The 25,173-nt window shown below is 36.0% G+C and overlaps 1 protein-coding gene across 11 annotated transcripts in view; it reads left to right on the forward strand.

Moving 5' to 3' along the window:
* KDM4C (lysine demethylase 4C) overlaps positions 1 to 25,173 on the forward strand; it is a 490,870-nt gene that overhangs the window by 73,878 nt on the left and 391,819 nt on the right. For 9 of the 11 annotated variants that reach the window (XM_057498655.1, XM_036878841.2, XM_036878839.2 and 6 more), the window contains exons 3-5: positions 2,182 to 2,342; positions 9,816 to 9,991; positions 14,917 to 15,031. In XM_057498655.1, coding sequence (XP_057354638.1) covers positions 2,199 to 2,342; positions 9,816 to 9,991; positions 14,917 to 15,031 — 435 coding nt within the window. In that variant the 5' untranslated portion in view covers positions 2,182 to 2,198. The remainder of the gene's footprint in view (positions 1 to 2,181; positions 2,343 to 9,815; positions 9,992 to 14,916; positions 15,032 to 25,173) is intronic. The other 2 variants (XM_057498657.1, XM_057498656.1) reach the window with 1 other exon arrangement.

Below are 25,173 nucleotides of genomic sequence, written 5' to 3' on the forward strand. Positions count from 1 at the left end.
GGCTTCTTCCTCTGCCTAGGGAAATAACACAGGTCACCCTTGTTCTTTGGCCGGGGAAAAATAAGGCTGTCTTCCATGTACCAAACCTTTCTACAAAGGTAACCTTTTCCATTCTCATTTCTCAGATTTTTGTATTCTGTTATTTTTTACCAGTCAAGCAAATGAATCAGTTTTCTGAGCAGCTTTTTTTCTGTGTTAGAGATAAATGTTTTCCTTTTTCCTGTATTTGGTATCATTTTATATCAATACTCCAATATTTTGGCACTTATTCCATCATTCAGTTAGTGAATAGTTATTGCAGCAGATATTATGAGTCAGGCTGGATCCCAGACAGTATGTTAGGGCTTAAAGAGCCTGTCTTTCCTTTGAGGGGCTTGGAGTTCACTGTGTGGTGGGAATGCCAGCCTTGGGGGCAGGGAACTGCTGTAAGAGGAATGCAGAAAGGAGGCCAAAACACACTGTACCATTCACCTTGGCCTGCTCCGGAGTGTTGGGAATCTTGACAGTGGGCAATGATTTGCCAGGTGAGGAAATAGGTAAAGGCTGCTCAAATGAGAGGGAATACTTTGGGCAGAGGGCGAAGGCATAGAGAGCTGTACTTGTTTAGAGAAGCATGAATCAATGAGTATTGTTGGAATGTGAAGTATAATGCAGGCTGTCGTGGTGAACAAGTCCATGATCTGGAGGCTTCTAAAGGATTATGTGTGTCCTGTATGGAGTGGAGACATCCTGGAGCCCCTGGATTTGGGCATGTGCATCTGTATGAGGGCAGAAGGGAGGTGGGTAAGGTGGCCTGAAGGTCTTTTCTTTTGCATTCCCCCTCCTGAGGCAGGGAGACTAGAATATTATCTGTTGTGTCTTAATGCATTTCCATGCAGAGTATTTTTTCTTTTATATTGTAAATTCCTAAAGAGTGGCAGGGTTTAATTTTAATGTTTTTAATCTCCTCATGTGTACTTTCTGAGATAGACACTTTTTTAAACCTTTAAAAGGTGATGACTAAATGATGATCACAACTTTATCAGCAGCACTGATCTGTTTTAACAACTTACCCTGTAGCATGTTTTCTGCCTCATCTTACCCTCACTTCTGAATTTTTCTTTTTGTCAAATTAAATTTATTAAAACAAGAAAAAGGAGAGCTTTGTTTTCAGTTTATTTGAGCTGTGGGATGCCAGGTACTATTACTGCACTTGGAAATGGGATATGGGTGGGACTCCTTTCTGGGGCAGGCACACCAGTGCTTCTTACTCACCTTTGCATTCTCTAGCCTGGCACAGATGAGGCGTTTAATACGTGTTTGTTGAAGAAATCATCCTGTTCGGTGTCAGCAAGATTAAGTTCATATTTTTGTAGCACAACCTACTGTCTACTTTTCTATTTTGATCTCCTATAATCTTTTCTTTCTAAGCTCCAGACAGTCTAAACTCCTACCTTCATCCCTGCAGTACTTCCAAATATTTCCACTGCCTGAAATAATCTTCCTCTCATCTGACAAACTCCTACACCTTCTTGTAAGTCTACTGCTCCTTTCTGGGGAAGTCATTTTGGGAACTCAAGTGGAGTTAGTTACTCCTCCTGTGTACAGTTTTGTACTGAAGTTTGGCCTCTACACAGTGAGCTAGACAGAGAATAAAAACCTTACCCCTTTCTTGTCCCCAGTACTTTAGCCTGGTGCCTGGCATTTTTGCTGAATGGATGGTTTGTAAATTATTGTAGGAAAGCATGTTATGACAAGTGGAAGCACGTCTGAGTAAACTACTGGGGATGTGGAACGTTGTCCATTTTCTACTTCACTTAGGCTATCCCTTTATACGGGTGGCTGTAGAGGAAGTCCGTTTCAGAACTGGTAGATGGGAACGACGCCTTTTGTAACTTGCAAAGTTAGGAAATTAATTCTTACTAGGAAGGATTTTGAGGAGGCTAGTGACACAATTAGCTCAGTGATTTAATGCCAGAAATAGGAGCTTGGGAGGAGGAGTGACTAGAGGCAATTTTCTTCTTCCTTTTTTTTTTCTGGAGTCCATCGGGAGATGAGGGAGTCTCCCTAATAGGTTGGTGGAGGGGAATGGTAAGTAAAAGAGAAGAATTCCTGCTAGGAGAGTTTACGTGGTATTCAGGAGAAATGACCATCAACCTTAACCCCACACTAATCTAGCGCTGATGATGATCTCCTCTGCAGAGACTACCCCAGCCATCATGGAGGTGGCCGAGGTGGAGAGTCCTCTGAATCCCAGCTGTAAGATCATGACCTTCAGACCCTCCATGGAGGAGTTCCGGGAGTTCAACAAATATCTCGCATACATGGAGTCTAAAGGAGCCCATCGAGCGGGTCTTGCCAAGGTGATTATCCTCAGATCCTTTAAACCAAAAACAATCGCTTGGCCTTTTAGTTATGTTCTTAGTCTTCATGATGTGGGAAATCATTTTTTCCAAAGGAAGATATTTGCAAAATCTTTCTTATTAATCCGTGTGGACCATTTGATATATTTAAAGAATAAGTATTTTATTTTTCTTTGAAAAAGTTTCTTTTAGATTTTATTCTATTTTCTTTTTAGTTTTTTTAATTCATCAAGTGTGGAGAGTACACACTACATACTAGGTACTGTGCCAGGTGCTGTGTAGGAGGAAGTGGGACAGACAGACAAAGTTCCTGCCCCCCACAGAGCTCATATTCTAGTGGTAGCATCTTAGGTGGTGGCATGTGGACATTGAAGTACAGACCCAAAGGGTATAAACCAACTTTTTCAAAATGTGGGGACAGAAAGAATAGCAGGCCCAGAGCCTTGGAGGCTGATGTGAGCTTCATGTGTGGGAGGAATAGGGAGGTGGTCTGTGGAGTTGGGGCTTAGTGAGCAAGGGAAGAGGGTGATAAGTAAGGGGAAAGCCTGGGAAGGGTCCAGATTGTGCTGGGCTTGTCCAGCCATAGTGAGGTATTGGGAATTTTATTTTAAGTGCAGTGGGATGCATTTGACAGGCTTAAAGAAGAGTAAAGGAGGACATAGTGGCTGCTTGTTTGTTTATTCATTATTTTTGTGGTATTATTTTGAAGTCGTCATACCAGCTTTTGCATGAAGAATGAATGTGGTGGAGGGGGAGAGTGGGAACAGGGAGTCCTGTTGGGTAGTTGTGATATGCCCAGGGTCTTAGGCATAGTTAGTAAGTTGAGGACAGCATTATAGGTTTACACTCAAAGACCCAAAAGTAGGATTGTCTGAAAGAGAGATTGTCTCTATAATTAATCCTTGACCTCAACCCAAGATGGATTATGTATCCTTTCTGTAATGGAAATCTATATCAATTAAAAAATATCCCTCAGAAGAATGTGTTTTATTGCACTTCATTTTATTATTCTAAATGCTGTTTATATAGAACATATAAACATGTTTGTATGTTTACATCTTCTGTGTTCCACTGAGATTAGTGAGTGTCCTGTGGTAAGATAGCATGTTTAGTAACATTAGAAGAGGAAGCAGCAGCTACCCTCATGGTTTTCTATAGACTTGTCAGCATCACTTCATAAATTGTTGGGCGCTGTCAAAGTCTGCTCTGCTGTGGCTGGGTTGTGGGTCTCCTTGAAATCCCCATTGCTGTGGGAAGGTCTAATAGCATTGAGTGCAGACAGTAGCCAAGGAGGGAACTTCCTGAACTGCAGGGGTCGGTGTTCAAGTCCTCCTGCATGGATGCTGTTGCCTGCAACCCAATTCATGAACTCTTCTGGCATCTGTCCCCTGAGGTCTGTGATTTTGTTAGGTATGGCTCAAATCCCTCCTAGGAAAGGTTTAAAATTTGGAGATACTAACTTGAGTGGAAGTTTATTAGGGGTGCGTAAGAGGTAGAAAAAGAAGATAAAGAGAAAAAAAGAAAAGTAAAGGAGGTTTTAATGAATTTCTCAGATGAGCTATCCCTAATTTAACCTTTTTATTGGGTTAGCTCTTAAAGAGCTCATGTTTGGAACTTTAACTTCTGGGTTATCTTTGAGGAGAAAAGTCATTCTTTTGTTGAAGAGAATGATTAATAGTATCATTGGTCACACATAGTTCTGATCATAAACTCACAATGAGTTAGCAAGGATTTGGGCTTTGTTTCGGTGGAGGGGGTGACTGTGTGTTTCCTTTTCTGGGCTCTGAATGCAGCCCTTTGTCCTGTTTTCTCCCCCATTTGTTTCTGGAAAACATGTATCTTCTGTGTTCCACTGAGATTAGTGAGTGTCCTGTGGTAGGGTGGCACGTTTAGTAACATTAGAAGAGGAAGCAGCAGCTACCTTCACCAGGGATTTGCAAACTCACGGTACACCTGGGCTGCTGTTGGTATTATGTAATAGAAAAGAGTTAATGAGAACCACAATTAGTTTTCTGAATGTTGAACAAACACACCTGAGTCCAGACTTTAAGTGAGACTGACAGAGTTGGAGATGTTCATTTATTCAATTTGTGAATAATTTCCTTTTACTTATACTAGGAATACAAGGAACTGTTTTTTCTGGTCCTTTTCCCATTTTTTACATCAAGTCACATAAACTCAGTTTCACTTACTTTCTCTTTTTCTGGAAGTTGCAGCAATAGGAAATGTATAAAACTGTACCAAATCAAATCAAATCGTAAAAAATCAGAACTATTAATGTTGCTAGTTTGCTTTGAGGGCTAGCCCTGGGGAACAGAGCCACCTATGAGCTTCTTTGTTAATAAACCACTTAATGAATTGGCCTTAACTTATAATTTTAAGAAATTAGTTGAGTAGTTCCAGTAATAGTGAACTTGGCCTCATATTACAGTCTGTCTCAGTTTTTCTTTTTTTTTTTTTTTAGATAATTATTTTTTATTATTGAAGGGTAGTTGACACACAGTATTACATTACATTAGTTTCAGGTGTACAACACAGTGATTCAACATTTATATACATGATAATTCTAAGTACCAGCTATCACCATACCAAGTTGTTACAATATTTTGACTATATTCCTTATGCTATACATTACATCCCGGTTGCTTATTTATTTTACAATTGGAAGTGTGTACTTTTTCTTGGTTGTTGTTGTTAGGGCATCTCTCATATTTATTGATCAAATGGTTGTTAACAACAATAAAATTCTGTATAGGGGAGTCAATGCTCAATGCACAATCATTAATCCACCCCAAGCCTAATTTTCGTCAGTCTCCAATCTTCTGAAGCATAACGAACAAGTTCTTACATGGAGAACAAATTCTTACATAGTGAATAAGTTACATGGTGAACAGTACAAGGGCAGTCATCACAGAAACTTTTGGTTTTGCTCATGCATTATGAACTATAAACAGTCAGTTCAAATATGAATACACATTTGATTTTTATACTTGATTTATATGTGGATACCACATTTCTCTCTTTATTATTTTTAATAAGATGCTGAAGTGGTAGGTAGATACAACATAAAGGTAGAAAACATAGTTTAGTGTTGTAAGAGAGCAAATGTAGATGATCAGGTGTGTGCTTGTAGACTATGTGTTAATCCAAGCTAGACAAGGGCAATAAAACATCCACATATGCAGAAGATTTCTCTCAGAACATCAGTTTTTCTTTTATCAACATTTGAGTGAGAAGTTTGGCACCCTATCTACAAAGTTAGTGGTTAGGTTGGGAAATCAGAGTGACAATCTATAAATGTAAAATTTGTATTGTTTTCATGGAGAAGGGTAATGATGAATTTTTATTATATATAAATGGGTGAAATTCTTCCATAACAGTAACCTGGACATAGACTGTCCTGAGCCATAGTTTACGCACATGACATAGTTTCACGAATAGCCTGGAGAGTTCAGATAATTATCTGTGTTCTCAAGGTGTAAGAAGCTCTGTTCGTCCTTGGGCCACTTCCTCAGTATGTAGGTGGTAGGAATAGCAACTCATTTCCAGCAAGTAGTGCAAATACAGATTTTAGTTGGACATTTTCCATTGGGTATAGGGCCCAGGCTAGGATGGGGAAATGGTGATATAAAATGTATATTTTTGTTTTGATAAAATTAGGAAGGTAAATTTTAGGAGGAATGGGTTTCCTTCATTTAGATTTATTAAATATAAAAGTTTGACTTTGGACTCTTTTAAAGTGCTAGCTCTGTTGTGCCTCCATTTCCTATGTAAGAAGATCTGATGTGATGAGATTTATGGTCCAAAAATAAGATTTTTGTTCTAGGCCTGAACTTAAGAATTTTTAAGTTCTGTCTGAATACTTTAATCAAAAGTGAGTGAGCATATGAACAAAATATTCCAAAAGATTATATATGAATTTTTGTGAATTTACTGTATTTCTTCTCTAACTTTAGAAAATTGCTACAAAACTTTTTTTTGGAGTAAACAACTGCCTTGTTTTTCACAAGACAGTATTTAACTGCAAACATAATATTAATTTTGATTATAGATATATTCATTTCCAAACAGCATCCTGAATAAATCCATGTTTTATTTTTTTTGAATTACTTATTTCTGATGAAGAAAAAGATAGTATTTATAACACTCTTAAATACAACCCTCTCCCCTTTCAATATGTTGAAAAAACAATGTAGTATGTTTCTCCATATCCATTTAGTATAATTGTCCATATCTTTTAAAAGTATTGAGTATGTATTTTCACTAACATATGGTATGATCGTCTCTATTTTCATTTTAAACTAACATACCTTGGAGAAAATAAAATGTGTGATTTCTATCTGGCTGATGAAAATTAAATTAACTTTAGACTTGATGGCTCACTTAGAATATTTTTTGGAGTTAATACCATCATTTATCAGCAGTGTAACATTGGCCAAGTCACTCACTTCCTGACTACCCTCCCTGCCCCTGTTTTCTCACTTGATAAAGCTTGACCCAAACCTTTCACGAAAGCCAGGTGTCAGGTGCATTGTAGATCTGAATGTGAAAGATGAAACCTTAAAACTCTCAGAATAGAAAGTGGAATGCCTTCATGCCCTAGAGTAAGGAAAAATGCATATTTAAACCAAAGATCCACAGTACTGATAAAGGCAATATGAGCAAATTTGCTAATATTAAAACTAAGAACTTCTGTTTATCAAGATACCCCTAAGAAGGTTGGAGGGCAAATTACAGGGTAAGAGGAGATATTTGATAAGTACACACACGTACATACATATAGATTTTTGCAAATACATACACACACATATCCATGAATAACCAGATTGTATAAAGAATCCCTATACATTAAAAAGAAAAAGACCAACAATGCAATAGTAAAATGTGCCAGAGACTTGAATAAGCACTTTACAAAACAGAATATATCCATAGGGTCAGGGAATATATGAAAAGGTTTCTTTAGTTATCAGGAAAATGCAAATAAAATCCACACCTGAGTACCATTACACACCAACCAGAAAGACTAAAGTTTAAATAATTGTCAGTACAAAGCATGATGAAGATATATAGCAACAGGGACTCTCATACATTGAACGTGGGAATGTGAAATGACACAGTTACTTTGGCCAAGGTTTGGTATTAACTATTAAATTTAATCTACACATACCCTATGTCCCAGTAATATCATAGTTAGGAGTATCTGTTTATGTGTGTGTATTTTAGAGAACTGTGTGCTCATATGCAGCAGAAGATGCCTACAGTTAGCAGTGTTACTTACAATAGTCAATATTAGAAGAAAGTCAAGTGATCACCTAATGATCACTCATTTATGAATAAATATTTATATAAAGGAATACTGACTAGAAATGAAAATCAATGAACTTCAGCTATATAGGCCATCATAGTTGAATCTCACAAAAGTATTGAATGAAATATTTCTGTATTTTTATACATTTAAAAATGGATACTTACATTCCTATACATTTAAGAGTCAGTATTAGGGGTGCATACCCAGGCACAAAGTTATAAAGCCCGGCAAGGAAATGAATACCATAAATACCATGATAATAGTTACCTTTTGGGCAAGTGGGGGATGTATTTGGAAAAGGGTGCTGGGGGTGCTTCTGGGTGTTGGCAATATCCTGTTGCTTACACCTGGGCAGTGGGTACTCTGGTGTTTGCTTTATAATGATTCACAAAGATATATTTGTGATTATGCATATTCTGTATGTGTGCTATCTATATTTACACTTAATTCTTTTAGAAGTTTGTCTTAAAAATTAAAACAACTCATAAAGGTGGACAAATTACAGCTATAAATCATGAATTAATTTATAACTTTGTCTCTCCTAATTTTTTTTTTTTACCATTATGTTTACTATTTTGATGACATCTTTCTTTAACACTACAACCAAATATGTTGACCAATAAGCAGTACAGATTTAAAGTATCTTCTTAGTAATTATGGTGTTAACAGTTTCTTGGGATTTATCATATGCTGGATGCTGAATATTCAAGCTATCTTCAGCTAGCTGACTTATGAAAATCATGCCACCTTCCTAGGCCTATTGTCTCTCTGCAAAATAAAAAGCCTAGATTAGATTATTTCTATTTGTTTTATCTGGCTGTAAGACCCCATGAATGTATTCCTCATATCAATTTTACCTCATCTTTATTTGTTACTTCTCTACCTATAAATTATGCATACTCAAGTAAACATGAAGTCATTAAATAAAAATACAAACCCAAATATTCTTAATCATTCTAATATATTCCCATTAACAGATGAAAGGGCTTTCACTTGAATTTCCACTTTTTATTTCTACTTCATTATTTAAAGTCGATAATAAAGTCACAACTGTAAAATGTATGCATTTAAAAACACAGAAGATACACTTCAATGACAAAAAATATGTAATGATGATGAAAATACACACTTTGCCGAGGTCAACAGCATGAGTGACAGTATATAAAAGTGAAACTTCAAATATATCCTTAACCAAAACTTATTCCTGAATAGTAAAATTATCATTCAAGAGTATGTATGTGTACACATCTGGACACTAGCTCCAAAATGACAAAGTGTGTGTATAGGGGGAGGGTTAGATAAAAATATGTGGGCACCAGGAATCCAAGACTAAAATTCTAAAACTAACATTTAATTCAAAATAAAATGAACATTTCTAATAGATGACAACTATATGAAACTTTTTTTTTTCCTTGATAGAAATTAGATGGGCCATTTCTTAACCGTCTCTCCTAATTTTTAATCACACTAATGTGTGTTTTTGGACTTACTGTTTACTGATCTTTTGTTAGTAATTGTTTAAGTAGTATGGGAAAACAGTGGTGTGTTGAGCCCCCTTATGCAGGCACATAAGAATTGCTAGTGCACATCTCTTTCCAACTTCATGTTCAGTGATGTCAAGTTGGTAAGCTCAAATTGACCTTGGTAGGAGCAGTTACACCATGGAAATCAGCAGAAACTACATATCAACATTTCTCCCACCTTCCCAGAAAGGTGCTTATTAAACACTAGTGCATCGCTCTATTTGCCCTATTGCATGAGTGGTATTTGAAGAACATAATATTGACTAAACAAATATTTACTTATTTGTCTCATTAATGTAAATAGCATCTGAACTTCAAGTTATTTAACTTCTGTGTGTCTCAATGTTATCTTTAAAACTGGAGGTTAACATTATCAACTAAAAAATAAGCTAATACAAGTACAGTATTTGGCATAGTGAGTACCCAATAAATTTTGCTATTAAAAAGAAAAAATCACATCAGTTATGTGACTGTATTAGGGAGAATGCCAGGGATTCCCCTTAATGTGAATCTTCACAGTTCAGTTTACACATTTGAAATAACAATACCGAAAATTCTTCACTTGTATTCTGTTAGAATATGAAAGCTAAATAACTACTTGGAGTATTTTCCAGATGTTTTATTTTATTATTTTATTTTTAGGTGATTCCTCCTAAGGAGTGGAAGCCAAGGCAATGCTATGATGACATTGATAATTTGCTTATTCCATCACCGATTCAGCAGATGGTCACAGGGCAGTCGGGACTGTTCACCCAATACAACATCCAGAAAAAAGCCATGACAGTGAAGGAGTTCAGGCAGCTGGCCAACAGTGGCAAGTGAGTGGATCCAATTTGCTGTTTTTATTTCTTTCAAAGATAAAGGTGACCATGGTAAGAAACCAAGTAGACAGAGGAGTTTGTGATGAAAAGCAGGAGTCTTCTGTACAATCTTTTGTTCCTCATTTAACTGTTTCTGTTTTCTGTTCTTCAGGTGGTAGCCTTCTTACATTTAGTTTATTCTGCTAAGGAAATTGTTTCTCATTTTTTCATCTCATTCATAATACCTGTAAAAATAGGCTTCCTCTATCTTTTAGTTGCCATGAGTTTTTGATTCTACATATGCTTCATCTTTGTTAGACAAATTTTCTTCTTTATGCGACAATTTTTAAGTCCTAAGTGATAAATTATATATATTAGAAGATGAATAATTTAAAAAGAAAATCCTTGAATGACTTGAAGGATCACCATTATTGTATTAGTTGCTGTTGCTATGTATAAATTATCCCAAACCTTAGGAAAGTAAATCAACAAATTTCTATCTCAGTTTCTGAAGGTCAGGAATCTGAGAGTGGATTAGTTGGGCTGTCGCTCAGGGCCTCTCATGAGGTTACAGTCAAGATGTTGGCAGGGTCTGCTCTCTCACCTGAAGGTTTGGCTGTGACTGAAGATTCTCTTCCAGAAACAGAGCTGTTCCCCTCACATGGCTGTTGATGGGAGCTGTTCCCCTCACATGGCTGTTGATGGGAGTCCTGGTTCCTTGCCAAGTGGACTGCACGCCATGTTGTGTCAGAGCAGGTGATCCAAGAGAGTAACCAAAATGGAAGCCACAGTGTCTTCTCATGATCTGTTTGTTGACTGTCACTTCTGCCTTATTCTCTTCCTTACAAACCAGTTGCTAAGTGTAGTGTATACTCAAGGGGAGGAGAAGTAAACTCCACTTCTTGAATGGAAGAGTATCAAATAATTTGTATATACATGCTTAGAAACCATCACAACTAAAATTATTATTAAATTACTTTTTTTTTTTTTTTAAAGCTTGTGATGGTGGTTAAGGTCCTAGGTCAAAACATAAATCTGGAAAAAAACAGAAACAAAAAAAACCTCTCCAAAACCTTAAACCTCAAACCAACCAGCCAGCCTGCCAATCAAAAAACATTGTTGTGTAAGTTCTCTGGGTGGTTGTGCATGAGATTTAATCTTTTGGATGAATTTAGTTGATTTTTTTTCTTAATTTATAGCAGACATTTGACAGTAAGCTCTTGATGGTACTTGAAGAATCTTAATTCTGTATGTTATACTCCTACTATGGAACATTCTGGCAATTCCAAAGGAAGTAGAAATTTTATATTTAATTTGATTCCTGTCTTTTGAAATTTTTTGTAGGCATTAGTAAAGCTTCATTGTTTCAGATCTCATTAATTGAGAATGTGAAACTTTTATCATAGACTGGACTGGTTTGCTTTAAAATTCTTTAAAAACTCTTTAATAAGTGTAGTGCTATTGGAACAAGATCGCAGAGCAATTTTACCTAACTTTGTGTCTAAATATGAATTGTTCACTGTATTCCAATATTTATCTTCTAGTACCATTCATTCTTAAAGTGTTAAATAGGCTAGTTCATTTAGTGGAATTTCTATTTGGCTGACTTTGATATTTCAAGAGACAACCTGTACTTAAAAGTAATCAGATTATACTTACTAAAAATGTTTGTAATACTCTTAATAATCATCGTAACTACCATAGGAGAGGTACAAAGTGCTGTGGAGTTTCAAAGGAAGATTAAGACTTCTGTGGTTAATCAGGAAAGGAGTAATTTCATTTTGTTAGGTGCTGTTAAGGTGGATTTTGAAGGATGGTCAGAAGTGCTTTTTTTTTTTTTTACTAGTTACAGAAGTAATACATGTTTATTTAAAAATTCCAACATTATGGAAATATGGAATTTTAACTCCCAGAGACAGTCATTAATAATACATAGCAATTAAAATATTGATGAGAACAGAGCCTCAGAATCCTTTTTTCTTGTCATAGATCATCATCTGTAGCCCATTTGATTATCCTAGCATGGTATCAGTTTTCTGTTTAGAGGGAATTTATTTTACTGGTCACTTATTTTATTCATATCTTTGTTCAGTTTTTACTCTGGTGGCTTAGCTGTAGATTGACTCTTCCTGAAGATGGCCATTCAGTTGACACTGTTTTGTGTACCACTGTATACCCAGTACCTTCTGCAGTATCTGGGATATGGTAGGTGCTATTTCATTTTATGCCGATTGAATGAATAAAAGTCTCATGAAAGCTAAAATATACTTGAAGTGGTATAAACTACTAGAGTGTTAATATTTACTTATTTAACAGAATTATTCTGAAGTTTAAAAAATTATTTTTAAAAATAATTGGCTCTTTTTTTAGTTGCGAAATACAACTATTATGGGAAATTGAAAAGTTATTCCATGTTACATTTTATTTTTTTCAAAGTTAATTTATTTTTTGAGTCAGATTATTTTCATTATAACTGCTATAACATTTAAATACCTTTAAAAATTCTCTTACGTTTTCTCTGCCAGTTTCATGTGGGAAATTTATTTCAAATACCAGTGAAATGAGTTTTCTAAGCCTCAAAACAAGGCTCTTCCTTGTCCATTCGCAGTTATACTAGGATCGCATGGTCTTCATAATCGTCTTCTTAAATGTCCAATGGGCTTTATAGGGATTGCTACTCCTGTTGTGGAATGGTCCTGAGATGGGTTTAATTTTAATTTTCATGAGAGGCCGGAGACATCCCTCTGGCCTTTCTGTTTATCTGTTTTTCTTCAGTACATGCCCTTGTGTAGGTACACAGTGCATAATGTGCTTGGGGTGAATAGTAAAGAGGATGCTCATTGGTTATTAATACAACTTAGTCCACAGAAAATCTGGAGACCTCCTACATAGCCCTATTATAAAACTTTATGGAGGTGAGTAATATACTTTGTTGCATCACCTATATTACTGATCTGTACTGTCTTCTAGGCATGGAGCTAAGCATTTTACATAATTATTTGAAGGAGTCCTCACCACAACTCAACTGCTGTTATCCCTGTTTTATAGAAGAATAACTGAGGTTCAGAAAGATTTAGTCCCCTTAGAATACATAGCTTATAAATGGCAAAGCTTGGATTCAAACCTAAGCAGTCTGGTCCTTGAGCCCCGTCTTAAACAACTGTGCTGTAGTGAATAAAAGGTTCTGGGAAAAAAGGAATGATTGAATCAGTTCTGAGCAAATTGACACAGGATTTGTGGGGTAGCTATGATTGTCAGTCCATAAGGGATGGAATCTGTAGTCAGGTTCATTAGAATCAGTTATCAACTGAATGAACTGGTCACTAGAATTAGCATTTATTTCAGATATTCAAGGATCTTAGAATTTAAGCCTCAATAGCCAATACTAAACTGTACCTTTCTGTTTTAGAGTTATGGGTTGATAAAAATTGATTGGGAGTGAGTAGTATATAGTGGTAGATTCTTTAGGTCTTATAGTGAAAGGCCTAAAGGAGATTTAGGGCTTCAGTTTGCAAAATCTAAGGTTTCTCTAGAAGTCATAATAAACAGCATTGCTGCTACCTTTTTTATCACCTGAATTCTGTAACCAGAATTCCTGTTACTTTGGAACCTACTGGTTGAAGTGGTAGAATGAGGTAGAGTTAATGATGAGTTCAATCCCATCCTTTTTGTTTTTGGCTTTCATATGAGATTCTGTGTTCTGGGTGAATCAGCAAATTATTCTGTATTTCAAATATAGTTGTTTAATGAAGTTGCTTGGTGTTGCTTATTGCTTAGATAAACAATTTCAGGGGTTCCAGGGAGAGGATATGGATGTTGATTGTTCTATAATTATTCCATTTTAAATGTCCAATGGGCTTTATAGGGGTTACTACTCCTGTTAAACACCCTTATTATTGTGTTTGTTTCATTATTTTCTCAGTTTGTTGATTTTCTTTTTTTCATGTAGAAACATTGGTATTCTTTTTTTTTGTGCATGTGATAAGATTATTGTTCAAAAGCCAAATAACAGAGAAGTAAGTGCCTTTCTGTGATACCAAAATGAGAGATAACTGAATATTAATAATTTAGTGCATATTTCTTTCTGGCCATTTAATGTATAGTTATGGATATTATTTGTATAAAATAGGATTATAGTATATTTACTATTCTGTAACCTGCTTCCTTCACTGTGGAAAGATATTGATGTTAACATATAGAAAGATCAACCTTATTTTGTGTTCTGTATTTTATTTAACTAAGTCCTAGTTGCTGGACAGTAGCTTGAGTTTTCAATTAATGGTACAGCAAACATCCCATGTCATATACCATTGAGTTGATATCCCGTATCACATACACACCTCAGTGTTATTAGAAAGAATTTCTAGAGTTGGATTTTAAGGTTTTTGATAGTTGTTGATAGATTATACTCTAGAAGGTTTGTGCCACTTTATACTCCCACTCCAGCTGTGTAGGAGGTCCCATTCTTTCCTATCCTTAACACATTAACCATTTGCCAGTCTAATAACTGCAGTGTATCTTATTTTAGTTTTAGTTTCTTGGCTGTTTACTGAGATTGTTCCTTGTCAGGTTTTCTATAGATGTTTATTCTTTTGCATATAAGTCTGTAAAATTTCCTGGTTGATAGTTTAATTAATTAAAGGTTTTAGAAAATATTTTAGAAGCTAACATAGTGAATTTTTACCTAGTATTCTATTGTTGATACTTACATGAAAGTATTTTCTTAACTAGTAAAAATTTGACTATTATGTAGAGCTATTGAGGAATCAAAAGAGCATACAGAAATCTGATAAATGTATTTGTATATTATTTGATTCGACAATATGAGTTCTTGCAGTATTTTTGTTTTGAAAAGATTTTGTTTAGAAAATGATTTAAGCATGGATGGAAAAATATTAAAGTTGTCTTATTGGTTTATGCTTTTTTAAAATTACCTTTTCCAGATACTGTACTCCGAGATACTTGGATTATGAAGATTTGGAGCGCAAGTACTGGAAGAACTTAACTTTTGTGGCACCTATCTATGGTGCAGACATTAATGGGAGCATATACAATGAGGTATGTTTATATTATAGTAGGTTGTGTAAAGCCCATTTCATGTTACTATTTTTGCTGCCATTTTAGGTACTTGAGAAGTAGTCATTTGTGCCTTGGGTGATCTGTAATTCCTCATATGATGACACCAGGACATGAAGACATAATCAGTAGGATTTCTGTTGCTGTGTTTTTCAGATTGAAACCAGCTAATTGTGCAAATACCTTAGATTGTTCATCAGTAATATAGTATATGGTTATCAGTAATATAGTACATGGCTAATCCTTAAATTACATTAAACATTTTTTAAAGCAAAACCCATTATAAAAATGTTTAGAAAAACAGTAAATATCCTTAATAATAGGCAAAAGCAGCATTTTAATATGCATTCGAATAATTTCCTCTAATCATTTAAAAAAATTATATTTGAGCAGGCTTATGTTCCTCTTTTCTAACACAAATTACAAGAATTTTTCTTTTTTTAAAAAAAGTAACTATAGTCTTCCAGTTTTTTTTCATGAGGGCATAATACACTGGAAATATTCTAATCCTTTTTGCTTCCTCCTGATTTTTTTTTAATTGCTTCCTTTTAAAAGCCATTTATTTATTTATCATTCTTTTATTTTGAGAAATTTCTTTCCTACTGAAAGGTTGAAGTAGCGCCATGAACACTTGGATACCCTTCACTTAAACTTACCATTTTATATTAAAAAATTGTTAATATTTTGCTTCATTTGATTTGTTTCTCTGTTGTTCTCCCTTTGTCTCTGTCTTTCTTTGTATCTTTCTCTTTGGGTCTCTGTCTCTTTGCTATAACATTTGAAAGTAAGTGCAGACATGAGAGTTAACCTTTAATTATGTCAACATGTATCTTTTAATTATAAGGTGATTTAGGTTTTATACATCATCTAACATACAGACCATATTCATAGGCTCCAAATTCTGCCAGTGTTATTTATAAACTATTTTTTCCCTCATGGGAAGGATCCAGTTAAGAATTTCCCTTTAAAATGAATAAGTAATCTATAGAGTAAGACTTGATAAATATCCTGTACACCAGCAGCCTTTCACCCAGTGTGTTTGCATCCATTGATTATCCTTGCCTGAAACAATCATTATAGTATTTTTATAGCTTTTATATTTTGAAATATAAAACAAACTGGAAAGTACATAACACAAACTTAGAGATTTGTGAATTATTTCAAAGTGAACACCTGTGTACTGTCACTGATATCAAGGAAAATATTACCAGCATTCTAGCATTTCCCAATACACCCCCTTTGTCTATCATGGTCCCCCCTTTTCCTCCAAAGGTAATCACAATTCTGACTTCGTGGTAATCATTTCCTTCTTTTCTTTAAAAATGTAGTGCATTATCTTTGTATCTTTCTCTTTGGGTCTCTGTCTCTTTGCTATAACATTTGAAAGTAAGTGCAGACATGAGAGTTCACCTTTAATTATGTCAACATGTATCTTTTAATTATAAGGTGATTTATAATTAAACAACATGTATCTTTTAATTATAAGGTGATCTTGTTTCTGAATTAGATAATTGGAGGAATCATTCAGTGTATATTCTTTTATGTCTGGCTTCTTTCATAAGCTTTTCCTGTATTGTGTGTAGCTGTAGTTCATTCATTTTCATCACTGTATATTATTCTGTATATTATTTATTTATTCTCCAGATAATAGTTATGTTGGTTACTTCTAGTTGTGGCTTTTATGCATAAAACTTGTGTGAGCATTGCATGTTTCATAGGGCATGGAAGCAGTGAGTGTAGGCCTAGCAGTAGTTGTAGGGTATATGCATGGCTAGCTTTAGATGAAAACTATTTTCTAGTTTACACCTTCCTATGGCAATGTTTTCAAGTTCCCTTTGCTCCACATCCCTCTTTACACTTGGTCAGTCTTATAATTTTAGCACTTCTGTGGGTATGTGTAGTAGTAACTTAGAGTTAATTGCATTATGGTTTTTTTTCCCCTTATGTTCATTGGCTGTTTGTATTTCCCCTTTATTGAAGTGCCTTTTTAAGAATGCTTGAATATTTGTGAGTGTGTATATGTGTGATACTTTTCTTATTGATTTATAGTTCTTTATATATTCTGAATATGAGGTAGTGGCACAATTTCAAATTTTCTAAGTATATTTCTAATTGTTGAACATTGTTATTGAAAGAACTATTCTTATTTTTGAATACAGATGATACTGTATAATTACTGTTGTCCTATTAGATACAGTGATGGCACGGTGTATATATATTTTTTGTCCTATCAAAGATGCACATTAAAATATGTACAGGTGAAGTGATATGGGTCTGGGATTTGTTTTTAAAATACTTTAAGTAGAATGGATGTAGTTGAAAGAAGATTGGCAAAATATTGGTAATTGAAGCTAGATGGTGGGTACGTAGCATTTTAAATATGTGTATGTTTGAAATATTAAAAATAAAAGTTAAAAAAGAAAGCATTCTTTCCCCCTTCTCCTTCTGGATTTTCACTAATATAAATAACCTGTGTTGAGAATTTATTGTTTATTAAAATATGCTCATGTAGAAAAATTTAAAAATACAGAAAAATATGAAGAGAAAAGTGAAAATTACTCATAAGCTAACCAAACAGAAACAACCTCTTTGTGATTTCCTTTTGGCTTTTTATTTTATGTGAGTCTGTGTGTATATGTTTCCCTACCAGAGAGCCAAGGAGGTTTTAGCAGTTTTTTGGCTTTAGAAGCATTTTCGGTATTTCTCTCCAGAGAATCATTTCAGTGTATTCTAGTTCTAGCCATGTCTAAACTTCCAGTTGCAAATTTTATCTTGTATTAAATTCTTGCTATTTTTTTTTTGGCATTTTGGTATTTATTGATTTATTCCCAAGTGATAAAAAATATCTTTTTAAGTTTAACATGTTATGGTTACTTATATTTGGGAAAAGCCATGAACAGTAAAGCTTCCTTACAAAATGCTGTACCTTGTCTAATTAAACCAGCTTCTGTGAGATTTCCATTGGAATAAGGCAGAGAAAATACTGCTGGCATTTTATACTTGTGGCCCACAGAGGTATTTCCAAAGTTCCAAGGCTAATAGAGAGGTTGCCAGGTGCCTTCACCCCCCACACCAGTCTTAAGGAAGCAATTAGCTCTAGTCACTCTCATAGTTGTGAAAATGTGTAAAAACTAGGTCATTGTCAACTTCAAATTTCCCCTGAGCTGATGGTTTATTTTGTTTCTTTTCTCTGGTTTCTTCACTGTGGTATCTTGGGAAGTTTTCAGACTTTTAAAGATTGAGCTGAGAAATCATCTGTATCCTGGGCTGAGAGGTTGCATGTCTGAGTGCTCTAAACCAAAGTAAAACTCAGTCTTAGTTATTTTTTCTAACCATTCTTTGGGATCATTGATCTCTTGGTTCCTTTTTGCATATATAATTAAGAGTTAGAAGCAGCATATTTGGGATGATATTCAGAATAACTGACATAACAAACCTCTGAACTAGCTTTCCATATTTGATAGTAAAATAACATAATTGCTGACTGCACAAAATGAGGCTGATGAACTTTGTTTTGCTGTGCTTATCAATATACCAGTTACACATTGGCATTGCTTTAAGGGAACATTGACTTTAAACTTAAGAATTAAATAACTTTGGTTTTTAAGATCCAGTGATCAAAATCCATTGGCTTGGAAACATGTTTAGAATATCCTCATCATTTATAGGTTTTGGAGCCAGTAGTCTGTCATTTTGGTAGGTCCTAGAAGGCATAGTATTTTGTGGAGTTTCTGTAGGCTCTGCAGGAGCATTTAGCTTGAGAGTAGAGCTGACATTATTAATGCTTTTGTAGCATAAAGACATGAGAGAGATGTTGTACACTGCTACTGTAAACAAAATCAAGCACATGCAGGACACCTAAATTCGAACAAATGAAAAATAACTTGTTTTTGCCCCCTTGAGGTAGATGGAGAGTAACAGGGGGAATGCATTAATGAGAGTGATGAAGGGTGAGTGTAACTATAACCTGCAACTGTCAGGAATGTTTGAAATCAGCAGAGTGAATGTGCATTGAGAAAGCCCAGGTATTGTTTTGCTCTTTACAGTTGTATCCTTGCATTGTTTAACTGTTTGGCCCAATATTTAAATTGTACTGGAAATTGGTTTGTTAGGGTTCATGGCATTATTTTGAAAGCAATTACAGTCATCAAATTGCAGTTCAATTCCCCCCTATTTTCTAGTGATGGCTATTTCCTGTAATCTTAAAAGAATGATCAAAGAACCATAGCCTTTTTTGTTGGTGGTGAAAGTTCTTGGAAAGAGTGTAGGGAGGTAAGAAAATAATTTGTGTAGGTTAGAAAGATGAATAAGGATGCATGTTTTCAAGTAATTCACAGACTTAAGAGAGGCTGAGGGGCCATAAATGTGGTAAGCCAGGCCCTGGATCCTGGAGGAGAGCCATGTAGTAGCTCAGGCTTGACATTAAAGGGACACTTTCTGGGGGAGAGAAACTTGGCCAGTTGACTCTGGGGGAGTCTGAACTTGGCCTAGGTGAGTAAGTACAAGTCAGGTAAAGGAGGGAGAGAAGAGGTTGGGGCAGGAACTAGGTCAGTTTTTGAGGGTAAAATCACACTTAATAGTGTCTGCATTTTTTCTAAATTTGGAGACTTTTTGCTGACTTTGGGATTGGGGAAGTTGGGGCAGACCTGGAATAGAGGCTATGGGAGCTGAGGGAGAGGGATGGGAGCCAGGGCTGCATGTGTGGGCCCCTCCTGCTCACAACACCAGGCAAACCTCTTAAGAGGCAAAGGAGGTGCCATTGTAGTGTTGATCCAGGATAGGGTACAACACAGGAATTAGGGGTGAGGGTGTTCATAAAGGGCTAGTTGAGAACAGTCAGCTTTGATAGTAAAGGGAAAAGGGCCTGGAGATCCCAGGGTGTGAGTCTTGGCTTCTCTTCCAGTCTGCTGCTGTCTTCAGAGCTTGATTTCCTTAGGATGCACTAAAAATCTCAGTAAACACCATGGACAGTGCCTGTCATAGCAGTAACAGTTGCCTGATGTAAGCAAGTTACTCTTTTTTAACAACCAAAGGTATGTGGCTACAAAACCCAGCCTTTGGGTGTGTGATGCAAAGCAGGGCTTGGCAGCCAGATTCTACCTGTTGCTTGCTTTTGTAAATAAAGTTTTATTGCAGCATAGCCTACTTCATTCATTTACATATTATATATGACTTTTTTTTTGCACTGCAATGGCAGAGTTGAGTAGTTGTGACAGAGACTGTATAGCCCATAAAAGCTAAGATGTTTACTGTCTGGCCCTTTACAGAAAAAGTTTTCCAACTCCTAATATAGAGGCATATTTATTTGTTCTTGAGAAAGTATGCTCAAAACCTTTTCGAGACAGATGTGATATAAATAAAGTTGAGATTTTTCTTAGGAGAATGAGATTCATAAACACTGATGCTTTGAGACAATGAAATTGATGTGTTTGTGGTGTCAGGAACCTTCTTTAATTAAAGAAGGGCCTGAACTTAACAGTATCATTAGAGTTCTAAGATTGGAAAAATTTTTTTGTTCTGTTTCACTGAGGGCTATTCCACCAATAAAGAAAGTTTTAATTAGCTTTTGCTAAGTGTACATATAAAAAGTTAGTCATCTGTTAAAAAAAGCATGGAAGTTTCTTCAGGGATCAAACTCACAGAAATCAAGAGAGATAAAAAAGGGGAAAGGGAGAAAAAGTTCTGTAACTGTGTGGAATGATTCAAGTTGGCTAAGAGATATGAAAGTCAACAGATAAATCTGTAGAAAAGGTAGAAGGTAGAACATTTCTGGGACAGCCAATAGCTGTTTGTACTTACACAGACCTTTGATGATGGAATGCATCTCTGTTCTGTGTGAAAGAGCTGAGAACAGGCATCTACATTGTCTGTGTACACTGCTACAGCAGAAGTAGATGATTCAGGCTTATGTTCCATGTTATTTAGGGCTGCATTTCTTGTAGTGCCTATCACATAGTATAATGGTGATCCCCTTAATGATGATAATAGTTCATTAAATTGAGGTTTAAAATGAAGTTCCATATGCTTAATATAAGGTGGCTGTCATCCTCATAATAGCTAACACTAGAAGGATATATGAGTATTGTCTTTCTGGAAGAGCCTTCTTTGCAAGATTTTCTCTTTGATGACTGGTAACAGGTAGCTCCTCTAAACCTCATGCACCTCCTTCATTGCTCAGGCTTTCTGAGTTGAATACCTCATAACCTGACAGGCAGTATAATCTGCAGTGGCCCCCATGCGCCAATGTTTCCAGAGTAGTGCTCCAGCAAGGAGTTTAGCTTATCCTCATTGTTACCATTCTCACTTAAGAGCAATTTAGCTTTCTTTGGATGCTTTACATCCAGGTACTTCTTTTCTCTGAAATAAACGTTTGAGGTGACAATGCATTGAGATCGACAGTTTCCTTTGTGTGTAAGCATCTTTGATGATAGTTCTCTGCCTTCACTGGAGAAAGACAGTGCATATCACTGTGAGGGAAAACTGCTTCACCCTTGACCTACAATTTTGCTATCTATCGTGTTCTTAAATCTCCAGACTTGCTTTCAAACTCAGCACCTTCAGTGAATCATATTCCTCCTTCATTGCAACTGCTTCGAAGTCTCTGAAGATGACTGTCACTCTCTCCTGTACCAGTCTGATACTCAGTGGTCTCCTACACTTGGAGTGGTATCAGTCCACTGCACAAGGAACTTTGAAATACTGTGTTGGCTCTAGTGACACAGTTAAGCTTTCCTGGAACAGCACTGCTCTGTTTAGTAGATGAGGACATGCCAAGACCATGTCTTCTGTCCTCCGCTCCCTCAAGATGCACCATCACACCCAATCTTCCTAAAGTGTGGGCTTTTCTACCTTCTTACGATCATTTGCTTTCTTGTTGGGCATTTTTACTTCCTCAGAAGACATTTTCACTAATAATGTTGGGAAGATGATAGCAAGGATGCCCTGTACACTTAACCTGGGCAGAAGGCATAATCCTTTTGGGAGAACAGCTGAGATACAGCTGAACTGCCATCTATATTCTCTTACCTGGGTTTGTATGCAACCATAACGACTCTGTTGGTGGACTTTCATTGAGTCATTATAGAGTTTTTGACTTGGATAGTGAATTTTGGGTAAAACATGTTATTACAGCAAATATTTAGAAATACAGAAAATGAAGGTTACCTATATTTATGTAACTGTTTGTTTTTCAGCAGACTGAGTCCAGTGATAAAAGTGATGATGTCTCCTAGATTCTCCAGTTCTAGCCCCTATCGTAGTGTCTGCTGTGAAGAATGTGCTTAAATTGTAGAACTGATGTGTGCATGACTTTGAAAAATACCCTGAGGCCAGATCATGGAGTTTCCAGAATGTTTTTGGTTATTATTTTGCATATCTTTGAAGAGCCATTGGTGATGATTTTAGTAGGGAAGTAATAGGATCAGAATCATGCTTTAGAAAGTGATCAGATAATGGTTTATAAGATGGACTGGTCACAGTAAGAGGCTTTGAGGAGGAGGAGGGGGGAGGTTAGAGTGATTTTCCTGGTATGTGTTTTTCTGAGCACTAGTGCCCTGAGACAGTGGTTCTCAGAACCCCTTTATGCTTTTAATAATTTATTGTGTACCTCAAAGAGCTTTTCTTTTATGTAGGCTGTATTTATCCTTTATTGTATTAGAAGCTAAAACTGAGAATGTTTAAAAGTATTTAATTCATTAAAAGTAACATATACCCTGAAAACTACAAGGCACTTAATGAGAGAAATTAAAGAAGACACCAATAAATGGAAATACATCCTGTGCTCATGGATAGGAAGAACTAATGTTATCAAAATGGCCATCCTGCCTACAGCAGTCTACAGATTCAATACAATCCCTATCAAAATAAACAACAACATTCTTCAGTGAACTAGAGCAGATAGTTCTAACATTCATATGGAACCACAAAGGACCCCGAATAGCCAAAGCAATCCTGAAAAGGAAGAATAAAGCTGGGGGTGATTATGCTTCCCAACTTCAAGCTTTACTACAAAGCCACAGTAATCAAGACAATTTGGGACTGGCCCAAGAACAGAACCATAGGTCAGTGGAATAGAATAGAGAGTCCACATATAAAGCCACACATATATGGCCAATTAACATACAATAAAGGAGCCATGAGTATACAATGGGGAAATGACAGCCTCTTCAAAAACTGGTGTTGGCAAAACTGGACAGCTACATGTAAGAGAATGAAACTGGATTATTGTCTAACTCCATACACAAAAGTAAACTCGAAATGGATGAAAGACCTGAATGTAAGTCATGAAATCATAAAACTCTTAGAAGAAAACATAGGCAAAAATCTCCTGAATATAAGCATGAGCAACTTTTTCCTGAACACATCTTGGGCAAGGGAAACAAATGCAAAAATGAACAAATGGGACCACATCAAACTAAAAAGCTTCTGTACGGCAAAGGCCACCATCAGTAGGACAAAAAGGCATCCTACAGCATGGGAGATTGTATTCATAAATGACTTATCCGACAAGGGGTTAATATCCAAAATATATAAAGAATTCACATGCTTCAACACTCAGAAAACAAATAACCCGATTAAAAAATGGGTGGAGGATCTGAACAGACACTTCTACAAAGAAGATATTCAGATGGCCAACAGACACATGAGAAGATGCTCCACATCACTAATTATCAGGGAAATGCAAATTAAAACTACAATGGGATATCACCTCACACCAGTTAGGATGGCCAACAACCAAAAGACAAGGAACAACAATGCTGGTGAGGATGCGGAGAAAGGGGAACCCGCCTACACTGCTGGTGGGACTGTAAATTAGTTCAACCATTGTGGAAAGCAATATGAAGATTCCTCAAAAAACTCAAAATAGAAATACCATTTGACCCAGTAATTCCACTCTTAGGAATTTACCTGAAGAAAACAAGATCCCTGATTCAAAAAGACATATGCACTCCTATATTTACCATCGCACTATTTACAATAGCCAACATATAGAAAAAACCTAAGTGCCCATCAGTAGATGAATGGATAAAGAAGATGTACATATACACAATGGAATATTATTCAACCATAAGAAGAAAACAAATCCTGCTATTTGCAGCAACATGGATAGAACTAGAGGGTATTATAGTCAGTGAAATAAGCCAGGCAGAGAAAGACAAGTACCAGATGATTTCCCTCATTTGTGGAGTATAACTACAAAGCAAAACTGAAGGAACAAAACAGCAGCAGACTCACAGAACCCAAGAATGGACTAACAGTTAACAAAGGGAAGAGGGTGGGCAGGGTGCGTGGCGAGGGAGGGAGAAGGGAATTAAGGGGCATTATGAATAGCACAGATAACGTAGCGGGGGCATGGGGAAGGCAGTGTAACACAGAGAAGACAAGTAGTGAGTCTATAGCATCTTACTACGTTGATGGACAGTGACTGCAAAGGGGTGTGGGGGGATTTGTTAATATGGGTGAATGTTGTAACCACAACTTTGCTCATGTGAAACCTTCATAAGATTATCAATGATACATTTAAAAAATAACATTCTATAACATACATATTTTTATTAGAAAAAAACGTATATTTTCCTATACAATAAATTTAGAGTGGCATTATTTTACATTTTTTCATATCTCTAATGTCTACCTTAATAGAAGACCTCTGTATTCTTATATCTGCTTCTATATTTACTCTTTTATGATATAATGCAGCCTCTGGAAAATACATCTTACACTCATATAAGAATGAGAGTGAAGAGGCAGTAATGTTTTGGTATAATTATGAAAATAGTTTTGATTACACAGATTCTGATGGAATATGAGTGTCTCTAATGGTCCCCAGACAACAGTTTGAAAATTGCTACTTTAAGATACTTAGCAAAAAATTCCTTCTCTGATCTCACTGTACATAGATGATGTCAGGATTCTTGAGGCAAAGTGGCAGTTTTCTGTTCTTGTTACTGACCTTCAGGTGTGCATCTCTGATATGTACCCCTGAGAACTAATCACATTTGGAGACAGTGGTTCTCAAACTGGATGCCATGGAGTTCTTTGGGGAACATCATGCCATACAGTCTGTCATATAACTCAGGCAAAATTTTACAAACAGGAAACAGACTTAGCACATGAACTCAAGC

Source organism: Manis pentadactyla, chromosome 3 (assembly GCF_030020395.1).
Source record: "Manis pentadactyla isolate mManPen7 chromosome 3, mManPen7.hap1, whole genome shotgun sequence".
NCBI lineage: Eukaryota > Metazoa > Chordata > Mammalia > Pholidota > Manidae > Manis > Manis pentadactyla.